Source organism: Mesoplodon densirostris, chromosome 8, assembly GCF_025265405.1.
Source record: "Mesoplodon densirostris isolate mMesDen1 chromosome 8, mMesDen1 primary haplotype, whole genome shotgun sequence".
Lineage (NCBI taxonomy): Eukaryota > Metazoa > Chordata > Mammalia > Artiodactyla > Ziphiidae > Mesoplodon > Mesoplodon densirostris.
In genome coordinates, this window is record NC_082668.1 from 889,181 (window position 1) to 907,278 (window position 18,098).

General features: G+C 61.0%; 1 protein-coding gene across 1 annotated transcript in view; it reads right to left on the minus strand.

Annotated features, from left to right (window-relative positions):
• Positions 1-1,250: 1,250 nt before the first annotated feature.
• Positions 1,251-18,098, minus strand: part of LOC132495412 (ciliary rootlet coiled-coil protein 2-like) — a 59,232-nt gene continuing 42,384 nt past the window's right edge. Inside the window, 17 exon segments of the mRNA XM_060107258.1 lie at positions 1,251-1,400; positions 1,402-1,474; positions 1,878-1,960; positions 3,022-3,330; positions 3,883-4,050; positions 4,835-4,890; positions 5,601-5,703; positions 6,718-6,807; positions 7,361-7,464; positions 7,861-8,060; positions 8,332-8,389; positions 8,392-8,558; positions 8,861-9,389; positions 12,703-12,823; positions 13,285-13,460; positions 16,756-16,962; positions 17,537-17,632. Coding sequence (XP_059963241.1) covers positions 1,251-1,400; positions 1,402-1,474; positions 1,878-1,960; positions 3,022-3,330; positions 3,883-4,050; positions 4,835-4,890; positions 5,601-5,703; positions 6,718-6,807; positions 7,361-7,464; positions 7,861-8,060; positions 8,332-8,389; positions 8,392-8,558; positions 8,861-9,389; positions 12,703-12,823; positions 13,285-13,460; positions 16,756-16,962; positions 17,537-17,632 — 2,690 coding nt within the window.

Genomic DNA, 18,098 nt, shown 5'->3' on the forward strand with positions numbered 1-18,098 from the left:
AGAAAAATCCTTTTTCCTAAGTATACAACTTTATGTTGAACAAGTAAAAACAGCGTCTCCTACATTGATTGAACTTTCATTGAAATATAAAAAATCTTACCTCTCCTGGGAGCAGTCTGGGCAAGGAGGGTCCAGAAATCGCCAGCAAGAACATTGGTCAAATAGTGCGTGGCTCTCATGTCAATGTTGAGAAGTCTTTCCGACCCCTTTTGCATTTGGGGTGTATTCCTCTTTCATCTGTGCACGTTTACTAGGCACCTCCTCTGTGCTGGAAGATTCAGTCCCAAAGGTGTGACGCTGAGACGCCAGTGGCCACCACAGAGAGGCAAGTGTTGACACTTTCCAAGTGTCAATCTCCAGCTTCCGGGTCCTTCCTCCCCACCCGCCAACCCTGGGGTCCTTCCTCCACGAGGGAGCTGCCCACCGGGTTGCGGGGTCGCCGGGTCGGGGAGGAAGGGAAGGGACTTGCCTACTAAATGCCAGGCCCTGAGCATCAGAGCCGTGTGTCTCCCGACCCTACCCTTCCTGTCTGTACCAGGCTCTCCAATGGTGGGGGCAGCCGCTGCGTTGCTACGTGCGCCAATGGGCCGCTGAAAGCTGGTGAATAACTGGGTGGGAACACCACCGCTAACGCCTCCTTTGCCCAGAGCAGCGTTGTTAATGGGTCACCATGCTCTTCCCCTCTGAGTCTGGGCTAAACTTCAGAATCCTTCTCAACACAGCCACCAATAATCAGGCAGAGCTGACAGGCAGAATGAAACCGATTTTTTGTGCAGTTCACAACATATGGCAACTCTGTTACTAGGTTCAGTCAGAAAGGAAGGCCTGACAGGACAGCCTGTTTTAAGTGCGGGATCGTGACTGGAATGGGTGGGCTCCAGGAGCTTTGGCCCTTCTCACCCCCATGAGTCCTGGAGGAGGAGGTGCTTGGTGGGGGTGGCAGCTAGCACCTGTGGACGCAGGAATTTCCTGGGCTGGCTGGTGCCCCGCAGATGTTGTAAACACGTCACTTACAAAACAAAAGAGGCCATTTGGAGAGGAAACAAATCACTCTGACCAGTGTTCACGGGGGAAAAGAGAGAAAATGCTAACAGGTGAACCAGGCATCAGCCTAAGATGGCTGCCTCAGTCTCCGTGGCAACCAGGGCTGGATTCCCGCAGGAATTTTCCCAGAGTTTATAGGCTGGGAAAGTGGGTGGTTCTCTAACAACTTTAACGTTTACACCCTGATGCCTCTCAGGGGCAGTGAGTCACCGGGAAGGGGGGGGCGGTGGTGGGGAGCACGGGGGTGGGGTGGGGACTGGACTCTGAGTCACTTGCAGCCACCTGCCACTGTGACGGCCCTGCAGTTCCTGTATACGGAGGTCCGGCCGCCTCTGTGCGCAGGGATGTGGTAGCTGGGCCCTGCGGGACATTATGTTTTTGGCTCCAGTTGGTGGAAATGTTTTCCACGTGTTTCCCCATGTTTACAGAGCCGAGGGCACGGAATGCAGCCCGTAGCTGCGGAAGCTGGCCTGCTGGGGCCTGGCCGCCGGGGTCTGGCCGGGTCAGCACATCCACAGCGGTGCCAGGGCCGATGCCGGCCGCGGGAGGCTCCGTGCGGCCGGGGAGGGGCGTGTCGGAGAGCAGCGGCCCTGGAGCTCGGGCCACGCCAGCCGGAGGCGGGGGTCCCAAGGGCTGGGGGAGCTCTGTGGTCAGGGGATCAGAGGGTGCCCACTGACTCCTGGCGCGGGTGGTGGCTTCCCCGGCCCGGTGCCCCTCGAGCTCGGCCCCCCGGCTGAGCAGCACGAGGCGTCGCTTCCCCAGCAGCGGTTCTGCTGCCGCGCTGGTCGGGGCAGTGGCAGCCGGGCCACCCAGGGGTCGGGAGCCGGGCTCACTTCTCGGCCCGGAAGGCCTGGCCAAGGCGGGCTCGTCACCGCTGCTGCACTTCCTGGTCCCGCGGCTCCTTCAGGCTGGCCACCTGGGGACAGGACAGGAGCTCAGGCGGGCGGGCGGGCCCCGTGGCTGAGCTCCGTGACCGGAAGGGCTTGGAGGCCGCGGCCCACGGCTCCCAAGGCGGGCGGTGTGCGTGGAGAGAAACCCCGGCAGACAGACTCACCAGAGGCCAGACGGGGCGTGCAGTGTCCCACCTCTGATCAGGGTCACCCACCCGTGGGCTCTTAGGGACTGGGCTGACCACCACTCACAGCGGGTGGGCCTCCTTCCACTCAGCCATGAACTCACTCAGAATGATGAGGAAATCATGCTCCTGGGCTTATAAAGTGAGCAAACGTGGCTTGGAGGGTCAGGGACACTAACTCAGGGTGTCAGGGGGCCGTCACTTTATGTCTCTGGGTCTCAGTTCCCTCCTCTGTTCCCTCATCAAGCAGCTCCCCTGAGGCAGAGAGCTCGGAGCCCGCGGGGCAGCCCCGGCTGGCATGTCTGTGTATGTGCGCGTGCACGTGTGTGTCTGTGTGGGTGTGTCTGTGTGGGTGTGGGTGTGCACGCATGCACGTGTGTGTCTGTGTGCGTGTCTGCATGCACGTTTGTATCTGTGTGCGCGCACATGCACGTGTGTGTCTGTGTGGGTCTGTGTGTGCACATGCATGTGTGTTCGGGGGTGTGGTCAGCACAGGCACACGCTCAAGGCTCTGTCCTGCTTTGTTACTGCCCCGTCCCCCCGTACGCTGCTGCGCCCATCCCTGACTCTGCAGGGCAGTGCAGGGGCCACCGCCACTAGGACTGCCATGCTCCAGGCACTACCTGGACATTTCACACTCAGCAACCACTGGCTGAGGGACTGTCCTCACCCCTCTTTATGGGGGGGCGATGGCGGCACGGAGAGTGTGGTGACCCGCCCCGGAATCCCCCTCCACCCCTCAGTGAGGTGTGGGAGTGACGGAGGGTAGTGTGGGGTCCCCTGGGAATGGCCTGGAGCCCACTGGGCAGTAGCGCTGCTGGAGGACCTCGGGCTGGGGCCAGGCGGGGGCAGGGACCCTCCCCTACCTCTGCACCCCCGCCGGACACTGGGTCCCCGCCCACCTGCTTCTCCAGCACCTTCACCCGCTGCCGGTGGGTCCTCTCTCGGGACGCCAGGGCCTGTGCAGCCTGTACATGGGCCCCGTGCAGCCGCTCGGCCTCCATCGCCAGGTCTCGCTGGTGCTGGGTGGCCAGCTTCTGGAGCCGCTGGGCATAGTCCTGCTCCAGCTCCGCCTCTGGACCTAGGGGAGACCCCAGGCACCTCACTGTGGCCTGCCCACCCAGGGCTGCGCAGAGTCCCGGGGCAGGCACGTCCAGCCCTCCCCTGGGGACCGCCAGTTGGCCCGGCTGCCCTCTACTGGGGCCCGGGGCCTGGCCAGGACCGGAAGGTGAGCGGAGGGTTTCGTAAACACATTCGGCCCCCCGGGCCTTGTCTGCTCCGGAGCCCCACCCGCTGGCCGGCAAGGTGAGCCTTACATCTGTTTTAATGGCATGCTAGTTTCCTCTTGGCTGGACCGGGGGTCCCAGAGGCATCGCAGGCTGATTCTTGCCCCCACCCCCCCTTGCCAATTCCTTGTCTTGCGATAGAGGGTCTGTCCAGTTGTGAAAGGGGGATACCCCAGAACACACAGGAGCAGCCCCTGGACCTGCCTGTAGGCCTGCCTGGCCCTGTGTTTCCCACACTCCTCCCTCTTCTGGTCCATGCACTGGCTCACGGTCCCCTGATGGTCCCCCCACTCCCACGGGGCCCATGGAGCCCTGAGACCCGAGGTGTCGCCCTGGTGGACCCCTCTGTTGTCTGGGGCTGCGTCTCCGCACCTGTTCTGTGTAGGAGTGGTCCAGCCTGCCCTTCCCATCCAGGCGTGTATATATGTGTGTCCAAGCGCACGCACATGAGACAGAAGCACTGGGACCCACACTCACCTGGACACCCCCAGCCCCGGGCCCCGGCCCACTCCCAAGACTGGGGTGCATGGAGCCCAGCTGGTTTTGCCTCAGGGCCCTGTCTGCCTCCTGGTGCAGGCAGGTATGTTCCAGCGGCTCCTTCTCGGCCCCTGCCCTCGTGTTGTCCCCTTCCCTCCTCAGCTCTGTCTGCAAGAGCAGAACCTGCCACGGTCTCTGGCAGGGGTGTGAGCTCAGGCCAGCCTTGTCCCTGGAGAGCACGTGGGGTGCCCCCGGGAAGGGCTCTGGAGCCCCTGAGAGCTGGCTGGGTCGGGGGAGGGAGCTCCCTGGCCAGGATGCCCAGTGGCCTGGGCCGTCCAGTGTGTGGGGCTGCTGTGAGAGTGAGGGGGGACCACCAGTCACGTTGCTGTCCTGCTTTGGACCAGCTGCATCTCCTGGTACCTCCAGGCCCCTGCAGCGCTGCTCCCAGCCTCAGGGAGCCTCTGCTCGCTGCATCCTGGCACCCCTGCACCTCAGCACCTGCAGCCGGCTCACAGGCCCCAACCACTCCCTGACCAGGTCCCAGCCAGCCTGTGTCCTCTGCGTCCCTGTCCCCACAGTCCGTCTTCCTTGGAACTGCCCGCTGCTTGAGCACAGCCCCCTTCCTGGCCCCCATCCTCACCATGCAGGCACAGGATTAGGGGGAAGAACTAGGGATGAATGCTGGGTGACCAATGGAACAAACATTCTTCGTAGGAAGGTTTGGGGGTTCCTTTTTGCCCCCTTGTGGATGGTCCCTTTGGAGGAAGGAACTGACACTCAGGGCAGGCCTGGCCCGTCAGCCACTGGGGCAGGATGGGAATCTGGGCCCCAAACCAGACCTCTCCACTTCCCCGGCTCTGGGCTGGGTGGGGCATTGGTCAGAGGGCCAGCCCCAGCCGCTGGAGGCCTAGGCCTGTCCTCGCTTCGGAGCCCTCTCGACCTGCCCACTCGCCCTCAGGTTGGACAGGGCCTGGTCTCTCGGGGGGCCCTGGGACATGGAGGATCGGTCTTGAGCACAAAGTGACGGGGGCAGTGGCCAGAGTGTTACAGAAGTAGGGGATCCTTTCTTCTTCAGGACTGAGGAAAACAAAGGGCGCCCCTCCACTGAGGAAGGAAGTCCTGTTTCTTTAAAAATCCAGTTACACTCCTGGATGTGCATGTTAAAAAGAGAAGAGAAAAGTGAAATCCAAAGTAAATAAACGGCCGCATCCGGGTTTCCCCTCCTGAGACACCAATAAAGGGTTTATGGGTTTTCGGGCCCCTCACAGCTGACCTCCTGGAACTCATTAGCTGTTCCTCCCCTCCCCCATCTGGGCTCCAGGGACCCACGGTTGGCTCTGCTGCCCGGGGCAGTGCCATCTCGGCCTCCCAGCCCCCAGGCCCCCTACCCCAAGTGGCCACGGGAGCCCTCGGCTTCCCCAGCTTGGCACTGGGCCTGCCCTTCGGGAGAAGCTGCAGGGTCCTGGTGACCATGCCCGGCTGGACAACCCTTCTTTGTGAGAGGGCAGGTGGCCTTGTGTGGACAAGCTGGCCGCTGTCTCTCAGTGACTGTCCTGATCTGCTGGCCTCTGTGCCTCTGTCCTGACCCCATTTCTGTCCCCGGGGTCCCTGCCTTCCATGGCCACCCCACTGACCCGGCCACTTCCCTCTGGAAAGCCATCCTGTCCCCGAGCCCACCTAGCTGTACAGGTGTCCCCATGTGCTTGGGGACACGTGACCCGGGTGGCTGCTCTCCTGTGGAGGCTCCAGGCCGGGCAGCTCCTCACCAGGCGGGGCCTCGCTGTCCTCCCTTGGGGTGCGTTGGTCAGTCTGCTCTGGAGCCTGCCCTCCGCATTGGGGGGGCCGCCGTCACCCCCTGTGGGGACCGCACTGTTCCTAGTTCTGCACGTTGCTCCTGGCACGGTGAGACACTCATTCCTGCCCCTGCGGTGGCCGGTGGCCTCTGCCTCTTCTCGGCCCTGAGCCTGTCCTTTTCACTCCTTGCTGGTGTCCACACGCAGCCCCCTGCCGGCATCTCTGTCCTTCCAAGCCTGAGAGCCCTGGGCACTGTCACCTCACCACTCGTCCTAGCGGCCACGACTGTGTGCTGGCGAGGCCAAGCCTGGCCCCTGTGGTGCCCGGGCCCTCCTGCCCTGGGCTGCACTGCCCAGACAAACCCCACCCCCGCACAGAGCCATTCTGCGCAGGACCTGGCAGGCAGATGGCACAGTGACAAGCTCAGGGATCCACTGGGCCTGAGGTGGCCCCTGCAAAGTCCATGGGCTGAGCCCTGTAACACGGACCCTCCACCTCCCTCTGAGACGCCCTGGCTGGACACTGCCGCCTGGACTTGCCGTGAGGGACGAACCCTCCCTTCTTGGCCCAGTTCCCTTTACACAGGTGAGCCCAGGCTGGCGGGGTCCGCCCACAACTCCGCCCAGGGCCAGTGTTGCGGGCGAGGGACAGCAGCTGTACCGGGTCATCCATTCCCTGCCGGCAGGGCCGTGTCCCTGTGCCTGCACATGAGTCCAGCTCCCGGCACCAGGGGACAGGCAGCGAGACCTCTGCCCAGGTGTGCTCACACAGCCTCCGGCCACCACCTGCCAGGCCGCCCGGGCAGCAGGACCCAACCATGCCCTCGCCCCAGAGAGGCCTTGGGAAGGCTGCCCTGCTCTGGGGTCCAGGACTGAGCCCCTAGCTCTCCCCACTGCCAGGACTCCTGCTTCCCCCCCGCTCAGGTGGGGACACTGAGCCTGAAGGGACAGGTGCCTCGGGTGCCTGGTCACGAGCCCAGTGCAGGCTTTCCACCTACTGCCCGATGGTCTGTCTTCTCTCTGGACTCCCTGTCCTGCCCACCCCTGGGGTTGCTGAGAGGGCATCAGAATCCCAGGCCCAAAGCCCAGCCGCGCACTCCGCCGGGGTCAGCTGGATGGGCTGTGCCTGTTCCTACAGGGCAGAGGCAGGACATCCAGGTCAAGAGAGCTGCCTCTCAGGCCACGTGACCTGGGAGATCCCTGCACACGGCAGGCCTGCCGGGTGGGTCCACAGAGCCATAGCTGGGGTTGGGGCCTGGGTGACATTCTGCCTGGTTCCAAGAACGCCATTTCGTTTCACTAGCCTCAGTTTCCCCATCAGTTAACCTGGGCCCCAGGAAGATTCTCTGGTGATCCCAACCCCTGATTTTAACCCAAATACCTCCACTTCGGCCCGTTTCATACGTGGAGATGGTCCGTTCACTCCTGGGGACGGTTCAGCTATCAGAGTCACTGGCCAGCGGCCCCTGGGCCTCCCGGCCTTTCTCATCCTTTCTGCCCGCCTCTGGGCCGGCCCATGCCCTGTCCTGTCCTGCATTCATTCAGCCTCTTTGGTTGGTTCCCTGTCTTGCACCCCAGCCCGTGTTGGGTCTGAAAGGGTGACGAGACAGGGCTTCCGGCGCTCTTCCTGGTCTCTGTTGTGCGGGCCTACACCTACCCTCCCATTGCCCCCACCTGCAGGGCACCCCCTGAGCCTTGGCCATCTCCACCACGGACAGGGGAATCTGGGTTCCAGAGGCGGGCAGTGTGGCAATGCCACACAGCTCCAGGCAGGACTGGTGCTCAAACACTGGGAACAACGCCGCGGGTGTGTGTGTGTGTGTGCCTGTGTGTGTTTGCCATGACCTGTGATCCTCCCCCGAGGAGAGCAGAGGTAGAGTTGGGGTAACATCACCAGAGGGCTGTGGAGGTCCACAGGGTGACCTGCCAACGCCAGGCTGACCCTGAGCTTGGAGGCGGGTGGACAGGCCCAGGGCGGGCATACTCCCCACTGGCAGGTTGAGACACAGAAGCCCACCCAAGCCCGTGCCTCCCTGGCCCCTCAGCCCCTGCCTCCCTGGCCCCCCAGCCCCTGCCTGGACGCCCGCAAGGCCCTCCCCATTCCCCGCCTCCCCACCCCCACCTCTCCAGGGACCACCCTTCCACCCCACCCCCGTCTTCCGGGACCATCCACGGATCCGGGTACCTGGGCCCGGTGCACCGCGAGCTCCCCCTGCAGGCGGGCCGCCCGGGGCGCAGCGCGGCCGCTCCTCCCGCAGGACACGCCTCTCCCCGCGTTGCGCCCGCCGCCCGCTCACTGCGCCGCCTCCGCTCCCTGCGCCGCCGCCGCCGCCGCCGGAGCGCGTGGGCCGGTCGCTCCGGCCTGAGGCTGAGCCCCCGGCTCGGCTGATTATTTTTCCCGGAGCTGCGTGTCCACAGTCCACCCTCTGTCGTAGGGGCGCCCGCAGTGGAGCAGGAAACCCGGGAGAGAGGCCTTGGGGCTCTGACTCCCTGCATGCCCCTCCTGCCTCGGTTTCCCCTCTGTCAGCTGGGGATTGGACGCGTCTGGGTGACTCCAGGCCTGACACCTGCCTCCAGCGTCTCCCTGGACTTCCCTTTACACGGAGGGAGCGATTCCCAAAGGGAAGGCAGGGCCCTGCCCCCCGGGGCCCCTCACCTGCCGCAGGGCCTCCCGCGCCTGCGCTCCAGGGGGGCGACTTTCTCCTCTAGCAGCGCCCCCTCTGGGCCAGGCCCTGCCTGTGCCTCCTGCTCTCGTCCAGGGCCTGGTGCCACGTGTCCAGGTGCTTCTGGGGGAGGGTGGCACAGGCCGTCTGGAAGCACGGCCGGGGGTGTGCTGTAGGCGAGGCTGTGGCACCTGGCGTCTGCCCAGACCACGTGCAGGGGCTGGGAAGTAAAGAAGCAAGAACAGGTTGAGTGCCGAGTGCACGGATCGGGCAGTTTCCGATGTAACCACGGGCGGGGTGGGAGGGGTCCTAGAAGCAGGCCTCGTTGGCCCGGCGGCGTGGGCAAACGTGGGTTCTCCGCTGTGGTCAGAGTGGCTCAGAAGACACATCCATTTCCCCTGCCCTGCTTCCGGCCCTTGGAAGAAAGACCGCGACAGTCCCCCCAAGTCCTCCCAAGCTCCCGGGGCGGGTGGGGCTCAGCCCCCACACCCTCCACCTGCAGCCTTCTTCCTCTGTGCCCACCTCGTACCGCCGTGACTCAGGCCTCCCCACCCCTGCTGCCTGAGCCCGGATTGCTGCCCGCCGCCTTCCTGGCCTCGCAGCCCGGCCACCCGCCTCCGCCGCTGCGCGGCCCCCTCCCTGTCACCCCTCCTCTCTGAGCCTTCACGAGGACAGCGCCTGTGGTGTCCCCGGGCTGGAGCTGGCGCGCAGTGGGGCCTGGGGATTCTCGGGAGCGCACGGATGCCGTCCTGCCCGCGAGTGTCCGGTGGGGAGGAGGTGGTGGTGACCTTTGGAACAGAGCAGCCTGGAAAATCAGGAGCCGCGTCCACCCCATTGCGGGGGCTGGGCGGGAGGGCGGAGGAAGGCAAGCTGGGGGCCCCGGGATTGTCCACACGGAGCCTGCGGCGGCTTGGGCTCAAGAGGCCAAGAAGTGGAAGAACGTGCCACGGAATGGAGAGGTAGCCTGAGGGCTGCGTGGCGGGTGAGGGGCAGACAGTGCCCCGAGGGCTCCCAGGCTTGGACTGCGCGCGGGGTGTCCAGAGCCCACTTGCTGGGATGGGAAGGAGGGTGTGGGAGCACGTTGAGGGGTCTCCCGGGGGTCACTGCGCCGGGGGCAGTGTCACAGGACCAAGTGGCTATGGAGGCCCTAGCACCGAAGGCCAGGGGGAGGGGAGGAGGGGGAGAGAAGGGGTCCAGGCCGAGTGGACTTCAGAGCAGAGAGAAGAGGAGGCGGGGCCCAGGGAGGACCAGAGAGCTGGCGGAGATCAGAGGGAGAGGTCGGGCCCCTGTTCGGAAAGCTCCAGAGGCTCGGATAGACATGGACCCCAAAAGCACCCTTTGGAAGGGACCAAAGTTGCTGGTGATCTCTGTGTCTGTGTGTGTCCCGGGAGGTTGCAGTGCTGATGGTCTGGGAGGGGCAGCCCTTCCAGAAACCTGGCTGGGGGAGGGGAGATGGGGCCAGCAGAGAGGGGAGGGGGTGTGGGTTGTGGCAGGCAAGAGGTGCTTATTTAGGAAGAGGGAGACTGGGTCTAGAGCCAGAGCGGGAACGCCTGAAAGCACAGGGACCCCCGAGGACCCACCCAGGCTCAGCCCTCAAGTTTCCGGGTCTCGGCCAGCAAACACGCGTCATTCACGAGGACGCAGCAGTTGTGTCCTGGGAGCCGTGTGTCTAAGGGGGCTTTGCATCCATCTCCCACTGCGTTTTCGCTAAATACAAGAGGAGGACTGGCTCAGAGGAGGAGGGGAAGCAACCGGGCATCCCCCGTCCCAGGCTGGGTGAGGCCGGGACAGGTGCCGTGACCCTGTAGGAACTTTTTTTGGTCTGTCAGTTTAGAAAGTTAAAGGAAAGGAAAGAGGGCAATGCTTGTACCTAAAATTGAGGTTTCACCCTTCTTTACAGTTTTGGAAATTATAGTTTTCTGTTTGTACACATTTTCCAGGAGAAAAGCAGAAGTTTCCTTCAAATATGGCTTAAATATTTCATGGTATTTTAAAGAGGCTCCAAACCACTCATGTGAAGCATTGTGCTCCTCTTGTAGTGACTCAACGTTTATGGAATTCAAATGAACCATAATAATTGAACGGGGCACCCTTTATGAACATCTCCCTTTGCCCCACTGAGTCAGTCTCATTGCTGGCTTGCTTTGGTTCTGAGCCTTGATCCTGAATGGGGGGCGGCTGGCCGTGCACACGTCACAAGCCTGCACTCAGCGCGGGGGTTCAGCTGCCTCAGCGCACAGGGCTTGACCGCGGGCTGCTGCGGTTCCAACCCGGGCCTGGGGAAGGGGGCGGGGCTTGGCGCCTGCCCTTGGACCAGCCCCCAGCCTTGGTTTCCCCCTCTGCGGGCGGGTGTGATGCGCTCTCGCAGCGTTTTCATCGGAAGCAAGAGAAGGACGGGCGGGATAAGACCTGTGAGGACTGCCCCTCCCCTCCTCCCCGCCCCCGTATGGGGGCTGCTGTAAAATGGGCGTCTGTAGAGGCTAGAAATGCCTCAGGCACTAGCACAGCAGGCAGAGGTAACGTTCCGCACCCTGCCTGTTGCACAAGAGCAGAACCTGCCGCCAACCCAAGCGCATCCTTCGGAGTTCGGGTCCTCAGCCTTTTCATCCACTGGCGACAATGCATCGATTTGTTCATCGGCTGGCAAGTGTCCAGTGTGGGTGAGCGCTGGGCAGCAGTGCACGGCCGCCTGGCCCTGCCCTCTGGAGCCTCACGAGCCCTCGGGCCGGTCACAGGACTGAACTAGCTCTGGGAAGTGCTCAAATATAAGGGGCCCAAGCCCCTTACTTCACACAGTGGGCCTCAGTGGCCCAGACAGGAGGCTGGGGTCTGGTGCCGGTTAGGGATAGCTGGAAACTTCTGGACTCTGCCCTGTCCTGCTTGCCTCTTTGTCCACCTTTGTGCCAACCCCTGCTGCTTTGACCACGCTGCTGTTACAGTCAGTATTACTATTTCAAAATTTTCTTAGAAAATCTCAAACATCTATTCTTCCCTGTAAACTCTGCAATCAGCTTGTCCAGTTTCCCTCCAAACATACCACAAACAAATAGACAAAACCGAACCAAGAAAGCAAACAACTGACAACCAAGAAACAACCGACAAACCAGGAACATAAGCAAAGATCCATCCAGAAGCTGATCAAAAGATTATAACTGCCCCAAAGCCAGCCCTCTCTCCAGTAAGACAAGACACAGCAACAGGAAGAGGCACAAACGTTTAGTTATTCTTCTAAATAACCTTTGAATTAAAGAAGAAATAAAAACGGAAACTCCTAGAGAATTGGTAAGAAAGGAAAAGAATTCATATTAAAAACCTTTGGGGGGGCTTCCCTGATGGCGCAGTGGTTAAGAATCCATCTGCCAAGGCAGGGGACACGGGTTTGAGCCCTGGTCTCGGAAGATCCCACATGCTGTGGAGCAACTAAGCCCGTGTGCCACAACTACTGAGCCTGCGTTCTAGAGCCCGCAAGCCACAACTACTGAGCCCACCTGCCACAACTACTGAAGCCCATGCGCCAAGAGCCAGTGCTTTGCAACAAGAGAAGCCACCACAGTGAGAAGTCCGCACACCGCAACAAAGAGCAGCCCCCACTTGCCGCAACTAGAGAAAAGCCCGAGCGCAGCAACGAAGACCCAATGCAGCCAAAAATAAATAAAACAACAACAACAAAAACCTATGGGGGCACATACCAAACCACAATGAGGGAAGACACAATAACACTGAATGCTTTGACTATTGAAAGAGTAAGCCCAAACATAACTACATCACTTATGCAATTGAAGAAATCAGAAATATTACAACAACAAAAAAGAGTATGTTAATAGGGATAAAAACTGAAACGAATAAACTAGATGAAAAGGAGAAAAGAGATAAAAGTTGATTCTTTAAAAAGACCAATAAAACAGATGAACTGTTGGCAAGTTAAAGAGAGACAAATAAAAATCTCCAACATCAGGGACAGAAACAGATCTAACTATAGATATAAATAAGATCTAACTACAGGTGTAAAAATAAAAAATGGCTACCAAATATAAGAGCGCGTTCCTGGCAACGCATTTAAACATATGAGATGGGTGACTTCCAAATGTCAAAAACTGACCCCAGAAGAGATAGAAAAACTCAAAGAGACAGCGAGGGAAAAGCTGGGATAGGCAATGAAAATGTATTACTTAAGATGACAGGAGGGGCGGAGCGTGTGCAGGTCGGTTCAATGTAACCTTTCAAGAAGGCTTAACTCTGAGGCTATTTCGATGATCCCAGGTAGTAGAAAGAGATGGAAAGCTCACCAGTTCCTTTTATGAAGATAAAATACTCTTAACACACAAAGAGATCTGACACGTATGGTGCCCTAAAGGAACACAGACCTTCTTGAGCAAGTATCAGGGATGCACTCCAGCCACAGCGCGCCCAGAAGGCCAAGCGGCTCCCCACTTCGCTTCTAGAACCTGGACTGAAGCTGGATTTGGGCCCTGGGGGGTGAGCTCTCTGGAGAGGAGGGGAGGGTGTGCGAGGGAGTGTGAGGTGCTGGTGGACGCTGTGAGCCCCTCTGAGCCATCGAGGCTGTGACCTGGCACCAGTCCGAGGACAGCCTCGGGCGGTCTCTCCCAGTGGGCGGGCGCCAGGCCCCCCGCCGCGCCTCGTGCTGGCTCAGGCCCCACCAGCTGCCTGCAGGCCCCCCGGGGGCTGTGTTCGCGCGTGTCCTAACCTTGGGGCTCGGCTCTGCATTGTTGATCTATTGAATTCCCAGGGTAGCCCTGGAAACAGGGAGGGATTTGCTCTCAAACAAGAATCTTACTGTTTGCATAGCACAGCCTACCATTTAATTAGAAAAATATGTTTTTAATTAACTTTCTCTTGACAAACACATTGGCTTATGTGAAACGAGGGAAAAATCCAGTCCATGAGAGTGAAAGATGTTGTCAGATGCAAGCCTTGCTCTAGCTCACGCTGGCTGCCTGCAGCCTGGCCTGGACGTGGTGCAGGCAGTGGGCGGCAGGCAGTGTGGCCACGTATCCTGAGCCCACAGCGGGCTGGAAACGCTGCCGCCTGGGTTGGCTGTGAGTGGAGAGTGCCCGGGGCCTCCGGTGACTGAGGTGTGTCTGAACCCCCTCCCGGGCGCCCACTGCAATGACCAACAGGTTACAAAAATAGGGGAAGACTTTCCTCAGCTGGAGACCAGGGACTTTGCGGGTTCCCGGAAGATGGAGAGCAGCACGTGGAGGGAAGGGGCCTACAAATAGGATGATTGCGAATTGCCAGAATTCTTAGAACAATTGGACAAACGATGGATAGATTGTAGCACACACACTTTGCTGAACACTTGATCGAGCAGAAGAATGAACAGGGGTAGAGAATATGTGAACAACATCCAGCAGAGCCGTCTGCGCCCCGTGTGGAGACCCCACATGGGTACCTCAGAGGCTGGGGCTGGAGGGGACAGTGGGCGTGTGGAGGGGAGGCCTCCAGGGATGAGGGTCACAGTGGGTGAGGCACCAGGAAGGCCCCCACCCCCCTGGCAGGCAAGTGCCAGGGGGAGGAGCCTGAGGACAACCCCGCAGCTCTGCCCTGAGGTCGGGGCCCTCACCCTCCCTATTCCTGGAACAGAAAAGTTCTGGTGGGGACTCAGTGCTGTCTCTGCTGTTGCTCCCCACGTCTCCCCTTGGACTCTTCCTCTCTGCCTTCCCTTGGGGCTTGAAACATCTGGCCAGAGACGCATGAAGCCCCTGAGAGGTTCCTCTGTACCCCCAACTGGGAATAAGACCAGACCCCCTTCTCAAAAGGAGGAAGAAGAATCACTACATGAGTCGCACGCGGTCAACTGTGATTCAGGAGAGCAGTCGGTCCACGGAATCTGATCTGAGGGTCTCGAATCAAAAAGAGAACAGAGTTATTGCAAGAAAGGGGAATCGTGTCAGAAAACGGTAACTGATGTTCTCGAGAAGTGAGCCCAGCGGGGAGCCAGAGGGCGAAGCATCTGCGGTGAAAACACCAGCGCCAGCCCGGGGCCGTGGGGTGGCAGGGAGAGCAGGCAGAGTGGCTAAGCCCACGGAGACCCTAAGTCCTCCCAGACTTGGTGGGAGACGTGATGAGAAGGTGAAGTTCAAGGTCAGCGAGGAGGGCAGGGCCCAGAGTGCAGGGTGGGCGGCTGAGAGTTGCAGGGAGTGGGGGGAGGGGAAGAGACGGTTTCGAAGTGGAAAGAAGTGGTATAAACTGAAGGTACATTTGATCCTCACGCGGAGCGGGCTCCCCACGCGCAGGCCAAACATTTCGAAGATCAACGGGCCCTCTGGCTCCCACTCCGGAAGGAGCAGCTCCAGTAACCTAAAACACCCTCACATTTCTTGACACCGTCTGACACTGAGGTCAGAGGGCAAACAACGCGCCTGAAATCTAAGGAAAAACAGGCCCCGCTCAGAAGAGGTGGGACGTGAGCCTGACTCAGGGAGCCATCTGTGCTCATGAAGAGCTCAGCTGCCGTGTTTAACAGAACCCAACTGTGAAGGGCTGCATCCTGAGATGGCCCGTGACCTTCGGCCGGTGTTCTCCCACGAGTACGTGAGGTTATTGGCGAAGGGATTTGCAGCTGTATTTAAGGCTCTGCCCATTGGCTCCGAGTTCACCCAAGGGGAGGGTACCCAGGTGGGTGGGCCTAGTCCCTTATAGGGCCATAGGCCGGGGCAGCGGCCAGCGGCGGGGCAGCCTATGAGAAGGCGTCCAGAAGACAGCTGGGAAACGGGACCTAGTCCCGCGGCTGCAAGGGGACGCTTCCTGGAGCCTCAGGAGGGTGGACCCAGCCTCCCAAGTGTGGGAGCCCGGAGGGAGCCCAGCCCCGCAGGCAGGCCAGTGGGACTTCTGGCCAAGGACAGGGGCTCACACGTGGAGTGAAGTCAACCGTCCACGGTGACTCGCAGCTGGGCTGTCAGAAAGGAGGATGCCGGCGGGGGCTGCCCCCATCTCGGCAGACACGGGCAGGGGGTGGGGTGGGGTTCAGACTCAGGGGCCAGCTCTTCAGGGACCCCGCCTGGGCGCTGAGGAGAAAGAAGGGGGTGGGGCAGGTCTGGAGGAGGGGAGCCCTCAGAGCAGAGCAGAGCCAGGGCACAGGTGCAGAACCCTGCGGCTGGGGGTGGCCGTGGGAGGTCCCTGAGCTCAGGTGACACACACATTCTCTTCACACTTAACACCGAATATTAGGGGAAAACGCTTCAATTGTTGTAACAATCCCCCTCCCCCCCCCCCCCCCCCCCCCCCGAGCGGTGACCAAGAGACCGGACAAGGGATGACACCAGGATGCAGACACTGGAGGGAAGGGGCGGGCAGATGACCCCACAGTGAAAGGACAAAAAGGAAGTCGTGAGGAGTCGTCGTTAAAGGGGCAGGTGTCTCGTCAGCGATGGAAGAAAAGCAGAGCATAAGTTATCACAAAACTTGTAAGTGGGGCAAATTCTCCTGCGAAAGGGAAAGACTCTGAAGTAGGATTGTAACCAAAGCCAGGCTGATGACACGATGGCCGAAAACCTACAGAGCAAAGTGCAGAGGCCAGGGTCAGGAGATGGTGGGGACACTGCCAGCGTTGGGCAGTGTAGAATTCAAGACAAATAGCACGGAGCAGGGCACAGAGGCCTCCAGACCAGTAAGCAAACGTTAGAGAGAGCGTGTCAGAGAGATCTAGAAGTTACAGACCCTTAGAGATAAAAGGAGACATTGCCCCAAAAAACTGTCTTGGGAAAATTCCACACATGATTCTTAGCTTCGATAAATCCAGGAGACAGAATCAAGGTGGAATATTTGAATGATGTAAAGGTTGGTTTAAGAGGTATACTTCAAAACGTGTAACCTGCAAACAGGAAACACTATTTTCAAATGCGCATGGAACAAATACATGTGGACATACGTGTAAAATGGAACACAGCCTGGCCCCGCCTCCCCTGCTTCCTCAGACCCCACACTTCCTGGGCATCTCCCAAGCCCCCAGCAAGGCACCTGGGCCCTGGGACTGAGCCCTCCGAGCCTCTCCGCAGCAGCTGCAGCCACTGGGGCCTTTGAAACAGAAATCTCCTCTCAGCTCACCAATGTTTTCCAGGCTGAGCTCCTTCTCTGCTCTCTGCCCATCACCTGCAGGAGGCCCCTCCTCAGAGGCTCCTGGCCTAGTGGGCACCTGGGGCCCAGGCCCCTGCCACCAGGCTCCAGGCCGAGCCCCGCATGGAGCAAGTCAGCGCAGGCTTGGCATCCGCACCTGCCCTCTGAGGGGAGGCCTGCCTGCCGGCTGCCCCGGGGGCCCTACAGGCCTCGCCCGGCTCACTGCTGTGCTGACCTGCAAGGCCATCTCTCCAGGTCCCTCCTCGCAAGGCACTGGGAGGGGGTGGCCTGGACCCGAACCCGTGTCCTCCTCAGCCCCTCCACTCTGCTGTCTCTGTCACCCTCGTCTGTTCGGCATGGGGCCGGGGGGCCCGATTCCCTGACACCTCGGGGTGACCGCCTCTGGGGCCTGTACCCCCTGAGCCAGGTGCGCTGTTCTTGGCGCTCTGAGGCCCTCAAGCAGCCGCAGCGGCCCAGACCCAGCTGAGCCCTGGCGCTGTCCTGCCGAGCGATCTTAGCACAGTCCAGGGCTCCTTGGACTCGTGGGCCTGGGTGGGGTGCAGTGAGGGGGGTCCGGGCCAGCCCCCGTCCACCCAGGCCTGGCCCCCACCCCAGGCCCAGATCCTCACCTGAAAACTTCACCCCGGTGGCCGCCTTCACACCCCAAAGGCCAGCACGTGGCATATTTACCCAAGTCCACCCTGTGCAACCTCCTTCCATGTGTGAGTGTCATAGAAGAAAATGCGGTCCCGCGGCGGCAGACGTGTGACCCCACACATCTGGAGAGTTCCAAAGCTAGGCCAGTGCCACCCTATGCCTGCCGCCAAAAGCACAGACCTGGGAGGCTGGGGGTCTGCCCCCGACTCGGCCCCTCGCCGACTGTGCCACCAGGGCCAAGCCGCTCCCTGCTCAGGACTCAGTGTCTGCAAATCTGTAAAATAAAGGCTGGGACCACTGCAAAGACGGCTCTGCCAGGGTGGCCCTGACGAGCTCTGTGGGGGCCCGATGACCGGGGGCCACCTGTGCAGCCATGCCGCTGCCCACAGGGACCTGGAACACGCCCTCCCCCAGAAGCCTTCCTCCCCACCCCGCCCCCTGCCCCGGGGTGTGAGGTGCACCCACCTGGAGCCTCTGCTCTTCCGCGCCTCGGGGGCACCTCCTCCTGCAGGGCCCGCGCAGCCTGTGAGCCGCTCAGCTCCCCCTCCGCCTGGCGCCGGCCTGTGGGGCAAGCGGGGCAGCTCACCTGGCTCCCAAGTTCTGTGGGGCTGCCTCCCGGGGAGGGCCCCTCCCATTGCACAGGCTGGAAAACTGAGGCTTGGTGAGTTTAAGTGACCAGCACCTGGATGGTAGGGGCTGGAGAGGCCCCCCTCTGAAAATTCCCTGCCTTTCCCGTCCTGCCTCAAAGTCAAGGTCCCCGGGGGCAGGTCTGGGGTGCCAGCTCCCTCTGCCTGGACTCCAGGCCCCTCCCCTCCCTTCCTTCTCTCCTGCTGGCTTTGCTCCCGGACATCCCTCCCTTGGACTCCGTGCCAGGCCCGGGCCTGCCTCCTGGGCAGACCCAGGAGTGGGGGAAGGGGGACAGAAAGGAGGTGGGGTGACCAGCAGGGCAGGGGGCCTCCCTCTGAGGAGCTGACGTGGGCCGAGGACCTGGTAGGGGAAGAGGGCCCGGGCGGCAGGCACAGCCAGT